General features: G+C 45.7%; 1 protein-coding gene across 10 annotated transcripts in view; it reads right to left on the bottom strand.

Annotated features, from left to right (window-relative positions):
- EML6 (EMAP like 6) overlaps nt 1-16,378 on the bottom strand; it is a 205,332-nt gene extending 188,954 nt beyond the window's left edge. For 2 of the 10 annotated variants that reach the window (XR_008891560.1, XM_056567760.1), the window contains exon 1: nt 15,310-16,377. Coding sequence is in view for 9 of the 10 variants with exons in the window: in XM_056567760.1 (XP_056423735.1) it covers nt 15,310-15,506 (197 nt within the window). In the remaining variant the exon portion in view is untranslated. Of the gene's footprint in view, nt 1-15,309 lie in introns of all 10 variants that reach the window. The other 8 variants (XM_056567761.1, XM_056567762.1, XM_056567754.1 and 5 more) reach the window with 5 other exon arrangements.
- Between the last annotated feature and the right edge of the window lie 1,425 nt (nt 16,379-17,803).

Raw genomic sequence — 17,803 nt, 5'->3', positions numbered from 1 at the left:
CTTTAGTTAAAGGAGTAGTCCAGTGCTGAAAAACGTATCTCTTATTCTAAGGATAGGGGATAAGTTTCAGATTGCTGGGGGGGTCCGACTGCTGGGGCCCCCCCCCCGTGATCTCCTGTACGGGGCCCTGGCTCGTGGCCAGATAGCAGGTGTCAACCACCACATGAAGCCGCGGCTGACATGCCCCCTCAATACATCGCTATGGCAGAGCTGGAGATTGCCGAAGGCAGCGCTCCTGCTCTGCCATAGAGTTATATTGAGGGGGCATGTCAGCCGCCACTTCATGCGGTGGTCAACACGCCCCCTTCCTGCGTGCTGCAGGGGCCCCGTACAGGAGATCGTGGGGGGCCCCAGCGGTCGGACCCCCCCGCGATATGAAACTTATCCCCTATCCTTATGATAGGGGATCCGTTTTTCAGCACTGGGCTACTCCTTTAATAATAAATACTAAGAAGGAGATTTATCAAGCTTTTTTGGCGTAAAAAAGTCGCATGTATTTGCTCACGTGCGATTTTTCTATACATGCTGCGACTTTTAGATTTTTGCTTATTCCAAAGCATATTTCGGAAAACTGCTCACATAGTATACATTTTTTTTAACTATGCAGTGGTCATGTATTTATCAAATGCTATCTATGAAGAAAAAAAATTGCATCTCCATTTAAAAGTTGCATATGTATTGCAGGTCCAACCTGACTTACAGAAAGTGCATCCGTCTGCAGAAAAGGACATTGACACCCACTTTAACAACTGTTCTTGTTCTGCATAATGAAACAAAGCTACTAAATTAATGTTAATGTTAATTCTAGAAAAATTAATTATATAACTAATAACTATTAATTTTAAGGTTGAAAATACATACTGCACACCTTGTTAATATTAGGACTTGTACATGCTGGCAAACCCGCTACATTTAAAAATTAATGTTGTGTTAAAATAGAATAAGGCACAAAATAATTGTGTAAGAATTTTTACAGACTACGTAAATAACCCATATGTGGCAATAAAATGTTTCCTTAAAAAAAAAAAGAAACATGCATAGTAATACAGTTTCATGCACATTTTGGGGTGGGTAACACACAGAGCCGTTGTTATTTTTTTTGTGGCTTCACTATTGTTTATGAAAGTATTTCTCACAGAAAAGGGAGGAAAAAAAGCTAATTGGACATAAATGTCACACCAAATTCCAAAAATGGGCTGGACAAAATTATTGGCATCCTTTCAAAATTGTGGATAAATAAGATTGTTTCAAGCATGTGATGCTCCTTTAAACTCACCTGGGGCCAGTAACAGGTGTGGGCAATATAAAAATCACACCTGAAAGCAGATAAAATGGAGAGAGGTTCACTTAGTCTTTGCATTGTGTTCTGTATGTGCCACACTAAGCATGGACAACAGGAAGAGGATTTGAGAACTGTCTGAGGATTTGAGAACAAAAAATTGTGGAAACATATCAACAATCTCAAGGTTACAAGTCCATCTCCAGAGATCTAGATTTGCCTTTTTCCACAGTGCGCAACATTTTCAAGAAGTTTGCAACCCATGGCACTGTAGCTAATCTCCCTGGGCCTGGATGGAAGAGAAAAATTGATGAAAGGTGTCAACATAGGATAGTCCGGATGGTGGATAAGCAGCCCCAAACAAGTTCCAAAGATATTCAAGCTGTCCTGCAGGCTCAGGGAGCATTAGTGTCAGCGCGAACTATCCGTTGACATTTAAATGAAATGAAACGCTATGGCAGGAGACCCAGGAGGACCCCACTGCTGACACAGAGACATAAAAAAAAGCAAGACTACATTTTGCCAAAATGAACTTGAGTAACCAAAATCCTTCTGGGAAAATGTCTTGTGGACAGATGAGACCAAGATAGAGCTTTATGGTAAAGCACATCATTCTACTGTTTACCAAAAACAGAATGAGGCCTACAAAGAAAAGAACGCAGTACCTACAGTGAAATATGGTGGAGGTTCAATGATGTTTTGGAGTTGTTTTGCTGCCTCTGGCACTGAGTGTCTTGAATGTGTGTAAGGCATTATGAAATCTGAGGATTACCAACGGATTTTGTACAGCCCAGTGTCAGAAAGCTGGGTTTGCGTCCGAGATCTTGGGTCTTCCAGCAGGACAATGACCCCAAACATACGTCAAAAATCACCCAGAAATGGATGGCAGCCAAGCGCTGGAGAGTTCTGAAGTAACCAGCAATGAGTCCAGATCTAAATCCCATTGAACACCTGTGGAGAGATCTTAAAATTGCTTTTGGGAAAAGGCGCCCTTCCAATAAGAGAGACCTGGAGCAGTTTGCAAAGAGTGGTCCAACATTCCGGTTGAGAGGTGTAGGAAGCTTATTGATGGTTATAGGAAGCGACTGATTTCAGTTATTTTTTCCAAAGGGTGTGCAACCAAATACTGTATTAAGTTAAGGGTGCAAATAATTTTGTCCAGCCCATTTTTGGAGTTTGATGTGACATTATGTCCAATTTTCTTTTTTTCCCCCCTTTTTGGGTTTAGTTCCAATACACACAAAGGGAATTAACATGTGTATAGCAAAACATGTGTTACTGCAATCCTTTTCTGTGAGAAATACTTCATTTTCTTGAAAAATTTCACGAGTGCCAACAATTATGGCCATGAAAAATGCAGAGAAAAAAGCATAGCAGAATGCCAAATGTGAACTTCAACTAATAAATGCTCTATATAAACACCTCCTGATAGGCTGAGCAGGCTGTCACTGAAGCTCATCTCCAAGGGGGGGAGCTGGAGCATGTTGTGCCCCATGCAGGAGATCGAACCCTCATGATCAGAAACTTATCCCTATCCACAGGAAATGGGATAAGTTTCTGATCATGAGAAATCTGAATAAGGGTACAGTCTCTATGGATCATCTGAAATGAAATGTGTATAGCTGGCTTTAGCTTTTTGCAAGATTACGGTACATATAAGTCGTGCCACTTTATTAGGAATATTGGTTGTTATATTGTCAATCATGTGGCAGCAGATCAATTTATAAAGATAGACAGACATGATCAGAGGTTCACTTGTTCAATTCAAACACCATAAAGATGTAACAATAGGATACTAATATTATTTTCATGATTTCAGGAGTTTAAAACTGCTTGTACAGGTAGTGGTTTATACTGAATGACTGAATGCCACATAGGATATTAAAATAATGTGATCAACCTTTGCAGTGAAAACTGTGTTGTAAAAAGACATCAATTGATAGTAAAACCCGCCCACACAAGACATAATGGCATCATCTATAGTACAAAGGCATCCAGACTATTTCTGCTCCATGCATTTTGTTAACTTTCATTACAAAAAGTGACAGTCACTTAACTATGCGTTATTGTGGCCTGCAAAAGAACACTGCACCTTGAAGTACAAATAGGAGCAGAAGACCAAGTCATGTCCTACACCAAAGAGTTAAAACCAGACAACGTAAGGCTACACTGGGCAAAGGCTCAATAAAACCAGACTGATGAAAATTGGAAAACCATTTCCTAACCTAACAGATCCGCATTTCCACAGCCCCATGCAGATGGCTGATTGCCAACAATCTTTGGATAATCTGGAGTTTTTAATTTGTTTCGGCATGTGTTAGAAATCGGGGAGGTTTTCTATGCCCCTTAATAACGGGAATCTGTCATCTCTTATTGCTGCTTAGAGCTGGATAGATGTTAAGTTATAAAAGCAAACTTCCTGGAGCTGATGGTGGTTGCCATTTTATTTCTTAGCCAAGGGTCAAGGAGGTGGGGCTGGGTTGCTCAATGGCCTCAGCCAGGCATGTTTCCATGCTCACCTCCACCTCCCAGCTCCTCCATGACTGATGTACAGGGTTCAGTATACCAATCAAGGAGGACCAGGAAGCTGAAGGCAAGGGAGCATGGGGGCACTTGAGCCGCCTGGCCCCACCTCCTTGACACTTGGCTAAGAAATATAAAGGAGATTTTGGGAAACTGCTATCAAGTAAGGCATAGTTTGCTTTTAGCTCTATCAAGTAAGGCATAGTTTGCTTTTAGCTTTTAGCAACAAATAAAGCTGTCAATTTCAATTAAATGTAAACCGTACAGGAAATTAATTTTGAGTATTTTTGTTGACCATCTGGATCTCTTTATGTGCTTGACCAAACCCTATTTCTGTGGAGAAAGAAGGTACTGCCCAAGTAGGACCAAAAAGTTATGTAAACAAACTGCAACTAAATAATAGTGTTTTCTGTTTCTTTTATGGCAAAAACGGAGTCATCTTGAAGCTTCTCTTAAATATCTTCACTTACAATAAATAGGCCCATGAGTAGGCAGAGTAGGCAACAGCTAAGGGCACACTTATACTTGGTGCTTTTTAGCTTCTACAAAAAAATGGTACGGTATTGAAACTCTACAATGAGCAAGGAATTGTACCATTAGGTCAGTCTAAAACACTAATAGAGCATACGGACATTAGGGGGACTCCCTCTTTAAGGTAAACTGTGCTGTAAATAGCAGCGTCAGCTCTGGAACACCTGGAACAACAATATTGTACATAGCTGCTCACTGATTACAAAGGACGATGCAAACTATGAGGAGCTGGCTAAAGAAAGGCGTTGTCCTAGGTATAAAACCTTTTTAATTACCCCACAGATGGAAAAATCTTAAAGAAAAAACAACTAAATCCAAAGGATAAATATTTTCTCGACAGATGGGATTATCATTCTTAATATCCATGTCAAGCTGATTAGACTGGCGTGCCTCACTCTTCCAGTTTTTTACGCCCCTTTCTATAAATTAAGAACAAGAAGAGATCCCCTCTAAAAATAAAAATAAAGCTCTAAAAGAGAAAGCAAAGAGAACGTGAAATTGTAGGCTTAAAAAAAAGTCCAATTATACCTGAAAGATGCATTTTTGGATGATTTTTAAGTAAAGAAATTTTGGTAACATTTTGAAAAAAAAAATGACAGCACCGTACAATGAGAAATCCACCTGTTGTACAGTCCTGCTTCGATATAGCCTTGTGGTAGAAATTTTTGCACTATGAAATGGATATCAACTATTATATACTACTCTGTACCTATATTTACGACATAAAAAACCTATATAAAAAGATGACCATGGAGCTTTACACCTACGCCCAGCTTCATGGCTGTTGTAGCCTATTAAGCACATAGCTACAGATGTGTTTAGGAAACTTATCTTGAACTCATCTTGAAACCGTCTTGAAGTTGGGAGACTAACATCAAGAAACATACACTGTGCGGGACTCAACAAAAGTGGTTGGCCACGATTTCGATTCCCACACAGAAAGGGCATGAGTATGAGACATGTAGTCACAGTTTTATTATGTTTGATCCATTGAAGTCTATGGGCCTATCAACACTTTGGAAAAATGTCAAAAAGGGATGCCAGCATAGAGCCCAATGTACAGCCCAAAGGAAGCCCAAAATGTGATGTGATTAGGGCCTTTAATCAACTGATGTCAGAAAGTTATACAAATTTTATATTATGTCTACAAAAAAATCTCAAGCCATTCAATACTTCCCAGCTGGTGTATGCCTTGGAGGAAGTTGTGTAGTTCTTTCCAGTCAGATACAGTGCTCTCTGCTGCCACCTCTGTCCGTGTCAGGAACTGTCCAGAGCAGGATAGGTTTGCTATGGAGATTTGCTCCTACTCTGGACAGTTCCTTAAATGGACAGAGGTGTCAGCATAAAGCACTGTGGTCAGTCTGAAAAGAACTACACAACTTCCTCGGCAGCATTCAGCAGCTGATAAATACTGGAAGATTTTTTAATTGAAGTAATTGACAAATCTGTATAACTTTCTGGCACCAGTTGCTTTACTAATGCATGCGCTGCCCACCGATGCCCCCTGCTGCAAGGGGCTGTAAAGAAGCAGCACAGCCATGCAACCCAGATCAGACAGGGACTATGCAATAAATACAGCCCATCAGGAAGTACATAGGATGTAGATCTATATACTATAGATGATAGAGTGATAAATAGCTCTATGGATTATCTGCGCGCAGCCATGGGAAGTGAGAATTTTGGTGGATTCTGGGTGATGTAGTGTTCATTGCAGAACTCCGGGGTATTTGCTGCTGTGTGAAGAGAGAGAGAGGAATCGCCTATTCCCATGATGCTTTATAGTTTATCCCTCTCAGTGGTTTATTTATTGCCGTTGCAAATGCAAACAAAATGTTAGTGACTTTCTATTGTAATTGGTTGTCAGGCAACAGCTGCTATTCATGTGTAGCGTCCATGTTTGTGCTTGGATACATGTGAGGGTTGGTCAATATTGGTATAGCAGGTATAGCAGGTATTGCCACAGGGGATATAGTACATCATGAGACTGTCTGGTCTGTAGATTAGAAGCTTCAGAGCATTAGATGTCCCTGGCTTGAGGTTCTTGAATTTTTATCCTGGGGCTACCACCTAATAGGCATATCTGTCAACCAATCCGGATTGACTGTGAGTCTTACAGAAGTAGGGCAAACCCATTGACAACCCCTCCCCCAAGATGGGCATGCATGTATTACAGAATTGGGACCATTCCACTCAACTTAGACCTGCAGAAGCTTCCCAGCTTCTAAAAAAAAGATAACAACAGGCAAATCCACCTGTTTTAATGTTTACAGACAGATGGCTATTTGAGGTAGGGCCTCTGAATAGGGGCTGTCTGGCACCCTTTCTGCTTGGAGAACCATCTATGTGGGCTCTTTTTGTTGGGACACTCTCGAATCCCATTAATAATGGCATTCTCAGGCTTACAGTGTAAGTTAGCGAATTGTTTATGGGGTACGCTGTTTATAGGGGTACTCTCAGGCTGGCATTGTTCATAAGGGACTGTTTATGAGGACACATCCAGTAGTTGAGGACTTTTGCAAAAAAACTGTCCTGCAGATGACTGTCTGATGGCCAAAACTAGTGCAGCCCAATGACACCATCTAGGCAGCCTATTTTAATGTTTCCAAGCCCTCCAAACTTTAAGAATTGCTTGACCCTCAAGTTTTCCTGTCAGCATAAATATTCCTTCTGGTTGTGAACTTTGCTACATCCTAACCTGTACTAAGGGTGTATAGCTGTGAAGCCTGCAAGAGTCCTGGACTGTGGCAGTGTGGCAGTTCCTAATATGCCACAGCCTGGTGAGGAACCAGGAATGGTACGAGACAGATTTATCTGCCGGCACAGTGGTGGGAGTGCAGCACGACTATTGTTGCCAGAGTGTATGTGTGTGCCTGAAGAACTGGCCAAAAAGCCCAAGTACCAGCCTTGTGTCAACTGTATTTAAGACTGCACCTACCTATGGGGAAGAATTAGTGTCTCGGTAGCAGGTTGTTTAAAACTTTCAGGCAATTTCCGAAGCCCAAGAGTAACGTGATCAGGAGGAGATGTTCCGGATGTCTCATAGACTAGGTGGAACTACTGGTACATCTCCTGACAGGGTTCTTCAAACATCTGGTAAAGAACGATTAAACTGTCCGGGCTCCACTGGACACTTACTCTCAGGCTGCAGAAGTGTCTAGGCTCCAGTATTTTATTCTTGGGTTGCAGAGATTGTCGGTATCGGGACATTCTCAAAGTCTACTATATTTTACATGACATATAAGAACCGTGTACAACACTTACTTCTGTGTACTGGAACACATACATTTATACAAACGTTAATGAGTTGTGATAGATATATCCAAGCAAGGAAAGAGCAGCCCAACCAGTGGATGATTGCGGTGATGTGGGTGCAAGCGGGCCCAATCACAGCCCAGGTCGCTGGCAGCAGTAGTAAATAGGATAGCAAGTACAGTATATCCCACAGCACTCCAAGTTCAAGTGAACAAAATGTGAAGTTTATTTCCTCATATACAGCGATGCAACGTTTCGACTGTCTGCACAGTCTTTATCAAGCATATATGGAATGACCAGTGTACCAATACTTATATGCAACACATACAAAGTTCAATTAGCAATCAATTACAATCATTGTGTAAAAAAAATTAAGTATAATCGTGTTGTTCCATACAAAACATGTAAATACAACATGCACAAAACATAATATTGTATATACAGTGAAAAATACATATGGACAGTATTTAAACAATTTCATACTGCCAATTTCATACTTAATATCCATTTCAGTGGTAATCATGCGTTAATGATATGTACGGTAAAGGGTTAAATTAAAAACAAGTTGGAAGGAGGAGGGGTTTGTTCAGACACCATGTGTGAAAACGCTGTAATGGCGGTCCATGCCGGACGTTGTGTGAACAGACGCCAGACAAGTGTCCTTCTGTCGGAGGTAGTGCATAGCCAATGAGGGAAAAGCTTCATATGCATCCAGGAAGTGCTCATTACATGCCGCGGTCCGCGCACACTCACTGTGCTGTGGGCCCGTATGGCAGTCATCTTTGAATTGGGAGAGCAGGGATACACAGTCGCTGCGCTGTCAGCGCATGTGCTCTGTGCACCCTGTGTGTAACGGCAATCACAGACATCACGCTCGCCATTCTAGCGCTCTATGTGTATGGCGAGTGGCAGTCTAATGCCCCATGTGTAAGTGTGTGACGAGTAAGATAGCAGTCTAAACTAGAATGTGTGCAGCGTGTGAACATTGGTTAAGGGAATTATGAACTAAACTAAAATGTGAGTGTCACAGATGGTGATGTAAATAATATAAGGATAAATTGTGCATATATATATTTGTATGTTTGAAACAAAGGGGGAGGTAAGTGCTTGTGTAATGATGATTATGTGTCAAAGAGCATGTAGGAAAAAGGTGGAAAAGTGAGAAAAAGGGAATGTGAAAAAAAGAAAAAATTGTATATAAAAAATATATCTTTATATATATATATATATATATATATATATATATATATATATATACATTTTTTTCATTTTTCCACATTCCCTTTTCCCTTTTTTCTCACTTTTCCACCTTTTTCCTACATGCTCTTTGACACATAATCATCATTACACAAGCACTTACCTCTCCCTTTGTTTCACACATACAAATATATATGCACAATTTATCCTTATATTATTTACATCACCATCTGTGACACTCACATTTTAGTTTAGTTCATAATTCCCTAAACCAATGTTCACAGGCTGCACACATTCTAGTTTAGACTGCTATCTTACACTTACACATGCGGCATTAGACTGCCACTCGCTATACACATAGAGCGCTAGAATGGCGAGCGTGATGTCTGTGTATCCTTGCTTTCCTACTTATTAATTGCCGTTACACACAGGGTGCACAGAGCGCATGCGCTGACAGCGCAGCGACTGTGTATCCCTGCTCTCCCAATTCAAAGATGACTGCCGTACGGTCCCACAGCACAGTGAGTGTGCGCGGACCGCGGCATGTAATGAGCACTTCCTGGATACATATGAAGCTTTTCCCTCATTGGCTATGCACTACCTCCGACAGTAGGACACTTGTCTGGCGTCTGTTCACACAACGCCCGGCATGAACCGCCATTACAGCATTTTCACACGTGGTGAGTGTGTGATCAAACCCCTCGTCCTTCCAACTTGCTTTTAACCCTTCACTGTACATATCATTAACACATGATTACCACTGAAATGGGTATTAAGTGCAGTATGAGATTGTTTAAATACTGTCCATATGTATTCTTCACTGTTTATACCCTATTATGTTTTGTGCACGTTGTTTACGATTATATTATTTTTTTACACAATGGGGGGTATTTATCATCGGACACCTCCGGGGCTGCGCAGGGTCCCCGTCTCCATCTGGTTCTGGGGGTCACTTGCAGCGGCGCCTTCTGGAGACTCTGCATAAGGGTGATAGGTCAATTGAGGTAGAAGGGAGGGGTGCGGTTGACCTGTCTTTTTGGATAGAGAGGCATGGTCTGGGTGCCTTCCGAAAACAGAATGGGGAGGTGATGTGGTCCCTCCCGACACCCGGGCAGGATAGTAACCGTAGGTGGCCCGTCTGATTTGGAGGGGTAAAGATGCGTGCCCGCCCCGGGCAAGGGTGGTTGAGCTGCTCCTTCAGATGGAGTTCAGGGCGAGTGACATCTTTGCCCTGATTCACCCCTATGGTTCTTCTGAGTTCGACATCAGCTTTGTTCGGCCAAAGGGTCTTGAACTTTTCTGGTCGAATTACGAGATGGTGAAGAAAGAGCCCGGCTGGCGGGATTTCGCTGTAAAAGCGATATCCCGGCAGAACCAAACCAAGAGAGTGAGCGTTTTGACCCGTAACGAGTCGCTCTCTTGCTACGACATCATGACCTGGCTTGGTCGTTATGGGAATGTGACGGACATGCCCAAGAAAAATCTTGATGAGCACGGGATCTGGTCTGGGGCCTGGACGTTTTCCGTCAAACTTAGGCGTTCAGGGAGCACAGTTGCCCACATCACATCGGCAGCCTTCCTCGGACGTGACAGAATCCAAGTCTTCTACCAGGGGCAGCCTAAAGTCTGCCACAGGTGTGGTAGTCCTACCCATTTTAGCGCAGCCTGCACTGTGCAGGTTTGCGCTTTGTGTGGTGGGGCTGGTCATCTGGCTGCATCCTGTGGGCAGATCCGGTGTCATCTGTGTGGTGTCCTAGGACACCCTTTCAGCCGTTGCCCCAGCGCCTTTTCCCGTGTGGTGGCCGCTCCAGCTGGGGAGAGCTTTAGGGTTGCCCCAGCTGGGGAGGGTACGGGCATGGGTGAAGGAGCAACAGGGTTAATGAAGAGCAAGAAGGGGCCTGCCAAACTAAGGCGAGAGGAAAACCGCAGAAGGAGCAGGGAGCTGGAGAGTTCTCAGGTGGCGGGGGTAGCTCCTGGCCCTGCTCCTGTCACTAGCCCAGATGTTGCTGAGACCCTGGGTGATGATGTGTTGGATGAGGAGATTAGGAGGATTCGCGGAGAGGAAGGCAAAGAGGCTGATCTTTCTGATTCCTCCCACTATGAAAGTGTGGATGAGGAGGGGAGGGAAAGGCCGAAAAAAGACAAGGGCAAAAAAGTTGTAAAGGGGAACTCAGTCCTCTATTTCAGGTGCTAAAGGCCAGGTCCTAAAAGGAAGCTTACCTGCCCCCCCTCTGATTGACCTATCGAACAGGTACCTTGTCCTTGATACCATCTCCTCCCCCTCATTGGAGGGAGGTGGCGAGGATGGGGTGCCTGAGGGATTGGAGCCTCCGGGGGGAACTGGGTCCTGTCCTGTTGAGGCATCTTCCTTGGAGGGCAGGGCTAACTCAGGGCCAGATGGAGATGGGAGCCAGATGGATCAGTCTGAGTCAAAAAAGAGATCTAAAGAAAGTAAGAATGCTCCTTTTTCTTCAGGGGTTGAGGCGGTGAAGAAGAAGGGCAAGAAAAAATAATGGGTAAGGCCGTCTAACTCAATTACCCAGGATGGCGGCACTCACCCCATTGACGCTGGCATCTATTAATTGTGCCAGTATAAAGTCTGATACGGCTAGATTCGCAGCCTTTGATTTTCTCGGCCGTGTTGAAGCCGACATTTTCTTTTTACAGGAGACCAGGTTGTCAGATCTAGCCTCTCTGGTTAAAGCCAGAAGAGAGTGGAGGCGCGGGCCCTCCCACTGGTCTCTGCAAGAACTGCAAGATGTCAGTGAGTTGTAAAGTAGTCTCAGGACTGATTGATAGTACGGGATCTCTGAATCAGTCCAGATCAGGGATCCTGGAGGTCGTCAGATCCTTCTACTCGCACCTCTTGGGAAGGAAGGATCTAGATCGAGACGGGATGTCGGCTTTCCTGGCTGAAGCCATTCCTGAGCCGGGGGTAGACCCCTCTCTCGGCATTTTGGCAGAAGAAATCAGGGAAGAGGAAGTGAGACTGGCGATCAAGGGGCTTGCCTCCAAGATGTCGCCAGGTCCGGATGGCTTAACATCCGAGTGGTACAAGACCTTTAAGGAGTCCTTAGCTCCCCTCTTGACTGAGGTATTTAATGAGTGTCTCTCCTCGGGCACTCCAAGGTCAATTAGGAGGTCAGCCCTGATTCTTCTCTCAAAGGGTAAAGATCCTAGCCGGATTGAGAATTGGAGGCCCATAGCTCTTCTCAATACGGACAGGAAGCTTCTGGCCAAAATACTGTTTAATCGGCTGGTGAAGTTTGCACCCCGGCTCCTTTCGGGGGCCCAGCACTGTACTGTTCCAGGCCGAAGCACCTTAAGTGCTGTCCTCAGTGTCGGTGGGATGGGTCGGGGGCGGGTGGTCGCGGTGCGGGGGGCGGGCATTATCGGCAAGGTAATTGTCGATACCGATAATGCCCAAAATCGTGATTATCGGCCGATAATATCGGTCATACCGATAATCGGTCAATCCCTAATGTGGGGGTCCTACTCACAGCTCTCTGTGTATATATGCATGTAAAGAGAGCTGTCAATCACAAAGTAGGCCCGCCCATATGACAAATTATCCCTTAACTTTTTCCAATAAACTATATGGGGGAGATTCATCAAAACCTGTGCAGAGGAAAAGTTACTGAGTTGCCCATAGCAACCAATCAGATTGCTTCTTTCATTTTTAACAAGGTCTCTGCAAAATGAAAGAAGCGATCTGATTGGTTGCTATGGGCAACTCAGCAACCTTCGCTCCGGACAGGTTTTGATAAATCTCCCCATATATGTTTATATATGTAAATCTGCTGATATTATACCACACACCTATTTTATGACAGTAATTGCTTTCCCATTGGATTACACTTATTTCATTGTTAAACCATTGCAGTTCATGTGTCATCTATTTTAGATGTTATATTGTTTTATTTAGAAAAATATGCCAAATATGCGAGAACTACAACCAAAGTCCTGATCTGCCCTGCAAATACAATCATATTTTCCCGAGATTTCTCTATTATCCCTGCTACAAAACTACAATATTTTCCACTTCATTTTTAATCTCGTGACAATACTACCAAAAACATTAACAAATATTTTATGAGAATAGGAGGGGGGAGATTTATCAAAACCGGTAAAGAAAAAAAATGCAGTTGCCCATAGCAACCGATCAGATAGCTGCCTCCATTTTTCTGAGGCCTTTTTCAAAATAAAAGAAGCAATCTGATTGGTTGCTATGGGCAACTGCACCACTCTGCCTCTACACAGGTATTGATAAAGCTCACCAATGGTTTTCTAAGAATATTTTGGTGGACAAAATGTGTCTGATTTTTGTCTCAGACAGATAGCAACCAATCACAGGTCATCTTTCAATTTCAGCCGTGATTGGTTGCTGTCTTTCTAAGACAAAAATAAGACACAGTTTGTCTCATTAGGTTAACCCCCCCCCCCCCCCCCCCATATGATGGAAGTGTGTCTTTAATAAAGAAATCCATTCTCTTGAAGTTGTTAGACGGACATCAAGAAACAAAAGTGCCTGTGGATAGGGGACGCTGGACTAGACGCCACTTGTTCAGGTGACACCAGACAATGACACCCATTCCATATTCCACAGAGTCAAATCATTGTGCATTGGAGATTGCTAGAGGCCATGCAATAGGAAGTACACCCTCATGATTTGGGTGCATGGTACAAGATGGAGAAGTATGGGGGTCTGAGTGCCTGGCGCAGTATGGGGGTCTGAGTGTATTCCATATGATGGGGGGTCTGAGTGCATGCCATATGATGGGGGGGTCTGAGTGTATGTCATATGATGGGGGGGTCTGAGTGTATGTCATATGATGGGGGGGTCTGAGTGTATGTCATATGATGGGGGGGTCTGAGTGTATGCCATATGATGGGGGGGTCTGAGTGTATGTCATATGATGGGGGGGTCTGAGTGTATGCCATATGATGGGGGGGTCTGAGTGTATGCCATATGATGGGGGGGTCTGAGTGTATGCCATATGATGAGGGGGTCTGAGTGTATGCCATATGATGAGGGGTCTGAGTGTATGCCATATGATGGGGGGGTCTGAGTGTATGTCATATGATGGGGGGTCTGAGTGTATGTCATATGATGGGGGGTCTGAGTGTATGTCATATGATGGGGGTCTGAGTGTATGCCATATGATGGGGGGTCTGAGTGTATGCCATATGATGGGGGTCTGAGTGTATGCCATATGATGGGGGGGTCTGAGTGTATGCCATATGATGGGGGTCTGAGTGTATGCCATATGATGGGGGTCTGAGTGTATGTCATATGATGGGGGGGGTCTGAGTGTATGCCATATGATGGGGGGGCTGAGTGTATGCCATATGATGGGGGAGTCTGAATGTATGCCATATGATGGGGGTCTGAGTGTATGTCATATGATGGGGGGGGTCTGAATTTATGCCATATGATGGGGGGGTCTGAGTGTATGCCATATGATGGGGGGTATGAGTGTATGCCATATGATGGGGGGGTCTGAGTGTATGTCATACGATGGGGGGTATGAGTGTATGCCATATGATGGGGGGTATGAGTGTATGCCATATGATCGGGGGGTCTGAGTGTATGTCATATGATGGGGGGGTCTGAGTGTATGCCATATGATGGGGATTCTGAGTGTATGTCATATGATGGGGGGTATGAGTGTATGCCATATGATGGGGGGTATGAGTGTATGCCATATGATGGGGGGGTATGAGTGTATGCCATATGATGGGGGGTATGAGTGTATGCCATATGATGGGGGGTATGAGTGTATGCCATATGATGGGGGGTATGAGTGTATGCCATATGATGGGGGGTATGAGTGTATGCCATATGATGGGGGGTATGAGTGTATGCCATATGATGGGGGGTATGAGTGTATGCCATATGATGGGGGGTATGAGTGTATGCCATATGATGGGGGGGTATGAGTGTATGCCATATGATGGGGGGGTATGAGTGTATGCCATATGATGGGGGGTATGAGTGTATGCCATATGATGGGGGGTATGAGTGTATGCCATATGATGGGGGGTATGAGTGTATGCCATATGATGGGGGGTATGAGTGTATGCCATATGATGGGGGGTATGAGTGTATGCCATATGATGGGGGGTATGAGTGTATGCCATATGATGGGGGGTATGAGTGTATGCCATATGATGGGGGGTATGAGTGTATGCCATATGATGGGGGGGGGCTGAGTGTATGTCATATGATGGGGGGTATGAGTGTGTGCCATATGATGGGGGGTATGAGTGTATGCCATATGATGGAGGGTATGAGTGTATGCCATATGATGGGGGGGGGCTGAGTGTATGCCATATGATGGGGGGTATGAGTGTATGCCACATGATGGGGGGGTATGAGTGTATGCCATATGATGGGCACACAGGTGTCCAATGACTCTGCATTCAGCCCTCCCATTATCAGTGTCCAATATCAGTGCATATTCTCTGGTGGCCCCATTACAAGGGCATGTGATGCCCATCATTCTTGCATGATGCCAGCTGCTTACCTTATAATATCATCGTTGTGGCCCAGGAAGAATTTCTGGCTGTGCTCCCGGGTGTTGTAGACCACCCCTACCCCAGCCACGAAGTAGACCACTTCCTTGCCGGCCGTGTAGTACAGGTTGTTGCGGCACTGGTGCCCCCTGTAGCCATATACCCACTCCAGGCGCAGCTGGCATCCAGGAGCAGTCCTGTCCGCCATGATATCAGCAGGACACTGTTGAGTGTGTACAGGGGCAGAGAGGAAGGTGGCACAAGGTCTTCTCTCCTGGCAGGGTGTCCGCTCCTCCTCCACAGGGGAAGCCTCTGCTGTCAGCACCTGATGTCCCTGTACAATGGCAGAGAAGAGCTAGTGACAGCACCGCAGCTATCTAGTGCCACCATAATCCCCTAGCTGCCAGGAGCCCGTGCATGGAGAGGAGGGCTGACAGTGCATCCTTCATGGCTCCCAATGGATCTCTCCTGCCAATACATGCGCTGCCCACCAATGATGCCCAGGGCTGCAAGTTTATTCCAGGAACAGGTGGGATGGATGCAGGAGAAGCGTCTGTCTGACGAGGGGAGGGGTAGGCTCAGGCACGGTCCAGCCTGCACTGATTCCTCATTGCAGCATCTCGTGCAGGATCTTGTCATTCAGCGGCACAGACATGAAGACGGCCGGGCACAGGATGGAGGGCTATCTACTACAGATATACACGGCTCGTCTGCATGTAATGAGGCGGCGGGCTCCTGACAGGCACAGCACGGCCAATAATCTCCGTATGAACCACTGGGGGGGAAATAATACAGGCGGGAGGCGGAGGCGGCGGATCGTAAGCGCTTTAATCCTATCCCTAGCCGCGTACAAGCGATGCCGTAGGCAGGTTCTGGAATACAAGGGAGCGTAGTAACCAGGGGAGACATTGCATGGAAACGGCGACGCCAAGCGGGCGGGGACCAGCTGCTTCACTGGAAGTAACGAATTTTCCGAAAAGGATTCTGGATAATGTAGTGTATAGCGCGACCGGGAGGGGTGGGAGCTGTCAGAGCAGCACTGTGTATACGGGCACCTATACTGAACCACCGAAAGGGGGCAGCACGGTGTATACGGGTTCCTATACTGAACCACCGAAAGGGGGCAGCACGGTGTATACGGGCGCCTATACTGAACCACCGAAAGGGGGCAGCACGGTGTATACGGGAGCCTATACTGAACCACTGAAAGGGGGCAACACGGTGTATACAGGAGCCTATACTAAACCACCGAAAGGGGGCAGCACAGTGTATACGGGCGCCTATACTGAACCACCGAAAGGGGGCAGCACTGTGTATACAGGAACCTATACTAAACCACTGAAAGGGAGCAGCACTGTGTATACGGGCGCCTATACTGAACCACCGAAAGGGGGCAGCACGGTGTATACGGGTTCCTATACTGAACCACCGAAAGGGGGCAGCACGGTGTATACGGGCGCCTATACTGAACCACCGAAAGGGGGCAGCACGGTGTATACGGGAGCCTATACTGAACCACTGAAAGGGGGCAACACGGTGTATACAGGAGCCTATACTAAACCACCGAAAGGGGGCAGCACAGTGTATACGGGCGCCTATACTGAACCACCGAAAGGGGGCAGCACTGTGTATACAGGAACCTATACTAAACCACTGAAAGGGAGCAGCACTGTGTATACGGGCGCCTATACTAAACCACTGAAAGGGGGCAGCACTGTGTATACGGGCGCCTATACTGAACCACCGAAAGGGGGGAGCACGGTGTATACAGGAGCCTATACTAAACCACCGAAAGGGGGCAGCACAGTGTATACAGGCACCTATACTGAACCACCAAAAGGGGGAAGCACAGTGTATACGGGCACCTATACTGAACCACCGAAAGGGGGCAGCACTGTGTATACGGGCGCCTATACTGAACCACCGAAAGGGGGCAGCACAGTGTATACAGGCACCTATACTGAACCACCGAAAGGGGGCAGCACAGTGTATACAGGAGCCTATACTAAACCACCGAAAGGGGGCAGCACAGTGTATACAGGCACCTATACTGAACCACCGAAAGGGGGCAGCACAGTGTATACAGGAGCCTATACTAAACCACCGAAAGGGGGCAGCACAGTGTATACAGGCACCTATACTGAACCACCGAAAGGGGGCAGCACTGTGTATACTGGCGCATATACTGAACCACCTAAACGGGGCAGCACAGTGTATACAGGCACCTATACTAAACCACCGAAAGGGGGCAGTACAGTGTATACAGGCACCTATACTAAACCACCGAAAGAGGCCAGCACTGTGTATTCGGGCGCCTATACTAAACCACCGAAAGGGGGCAGCACAGTGTATACAGGCGCCTATACTAAACCACCGAAAGGGGGCAGTACAGTGTATACAGGCGCTTATACTAAACCACCGAAAGGGGGCAGCACAGTGTATACAGGCGCCTATACTGAACCACCAAAAGGGGGCAGCACAGTGTATACAGGCGCCTATACTAAG

This window comes from Hyla sarda, chromosome 3 (assembly GCF_029499605.1).
Source record: "Hyla sarda isolate aHylSar1 chromosome 3, aHylSar1.hap1, whole genome shotgun sequence".
Lineage (NCBI taxonomy): Eukaryota > Metazoa > Chordata > Amphibia > Anura > Hylidae > Hyla > Hyla sarda.
Note: the sequence above shows the minus strand (reverse complement) of the source record. Positions and strands in the feature narration are given on the sequence as shown.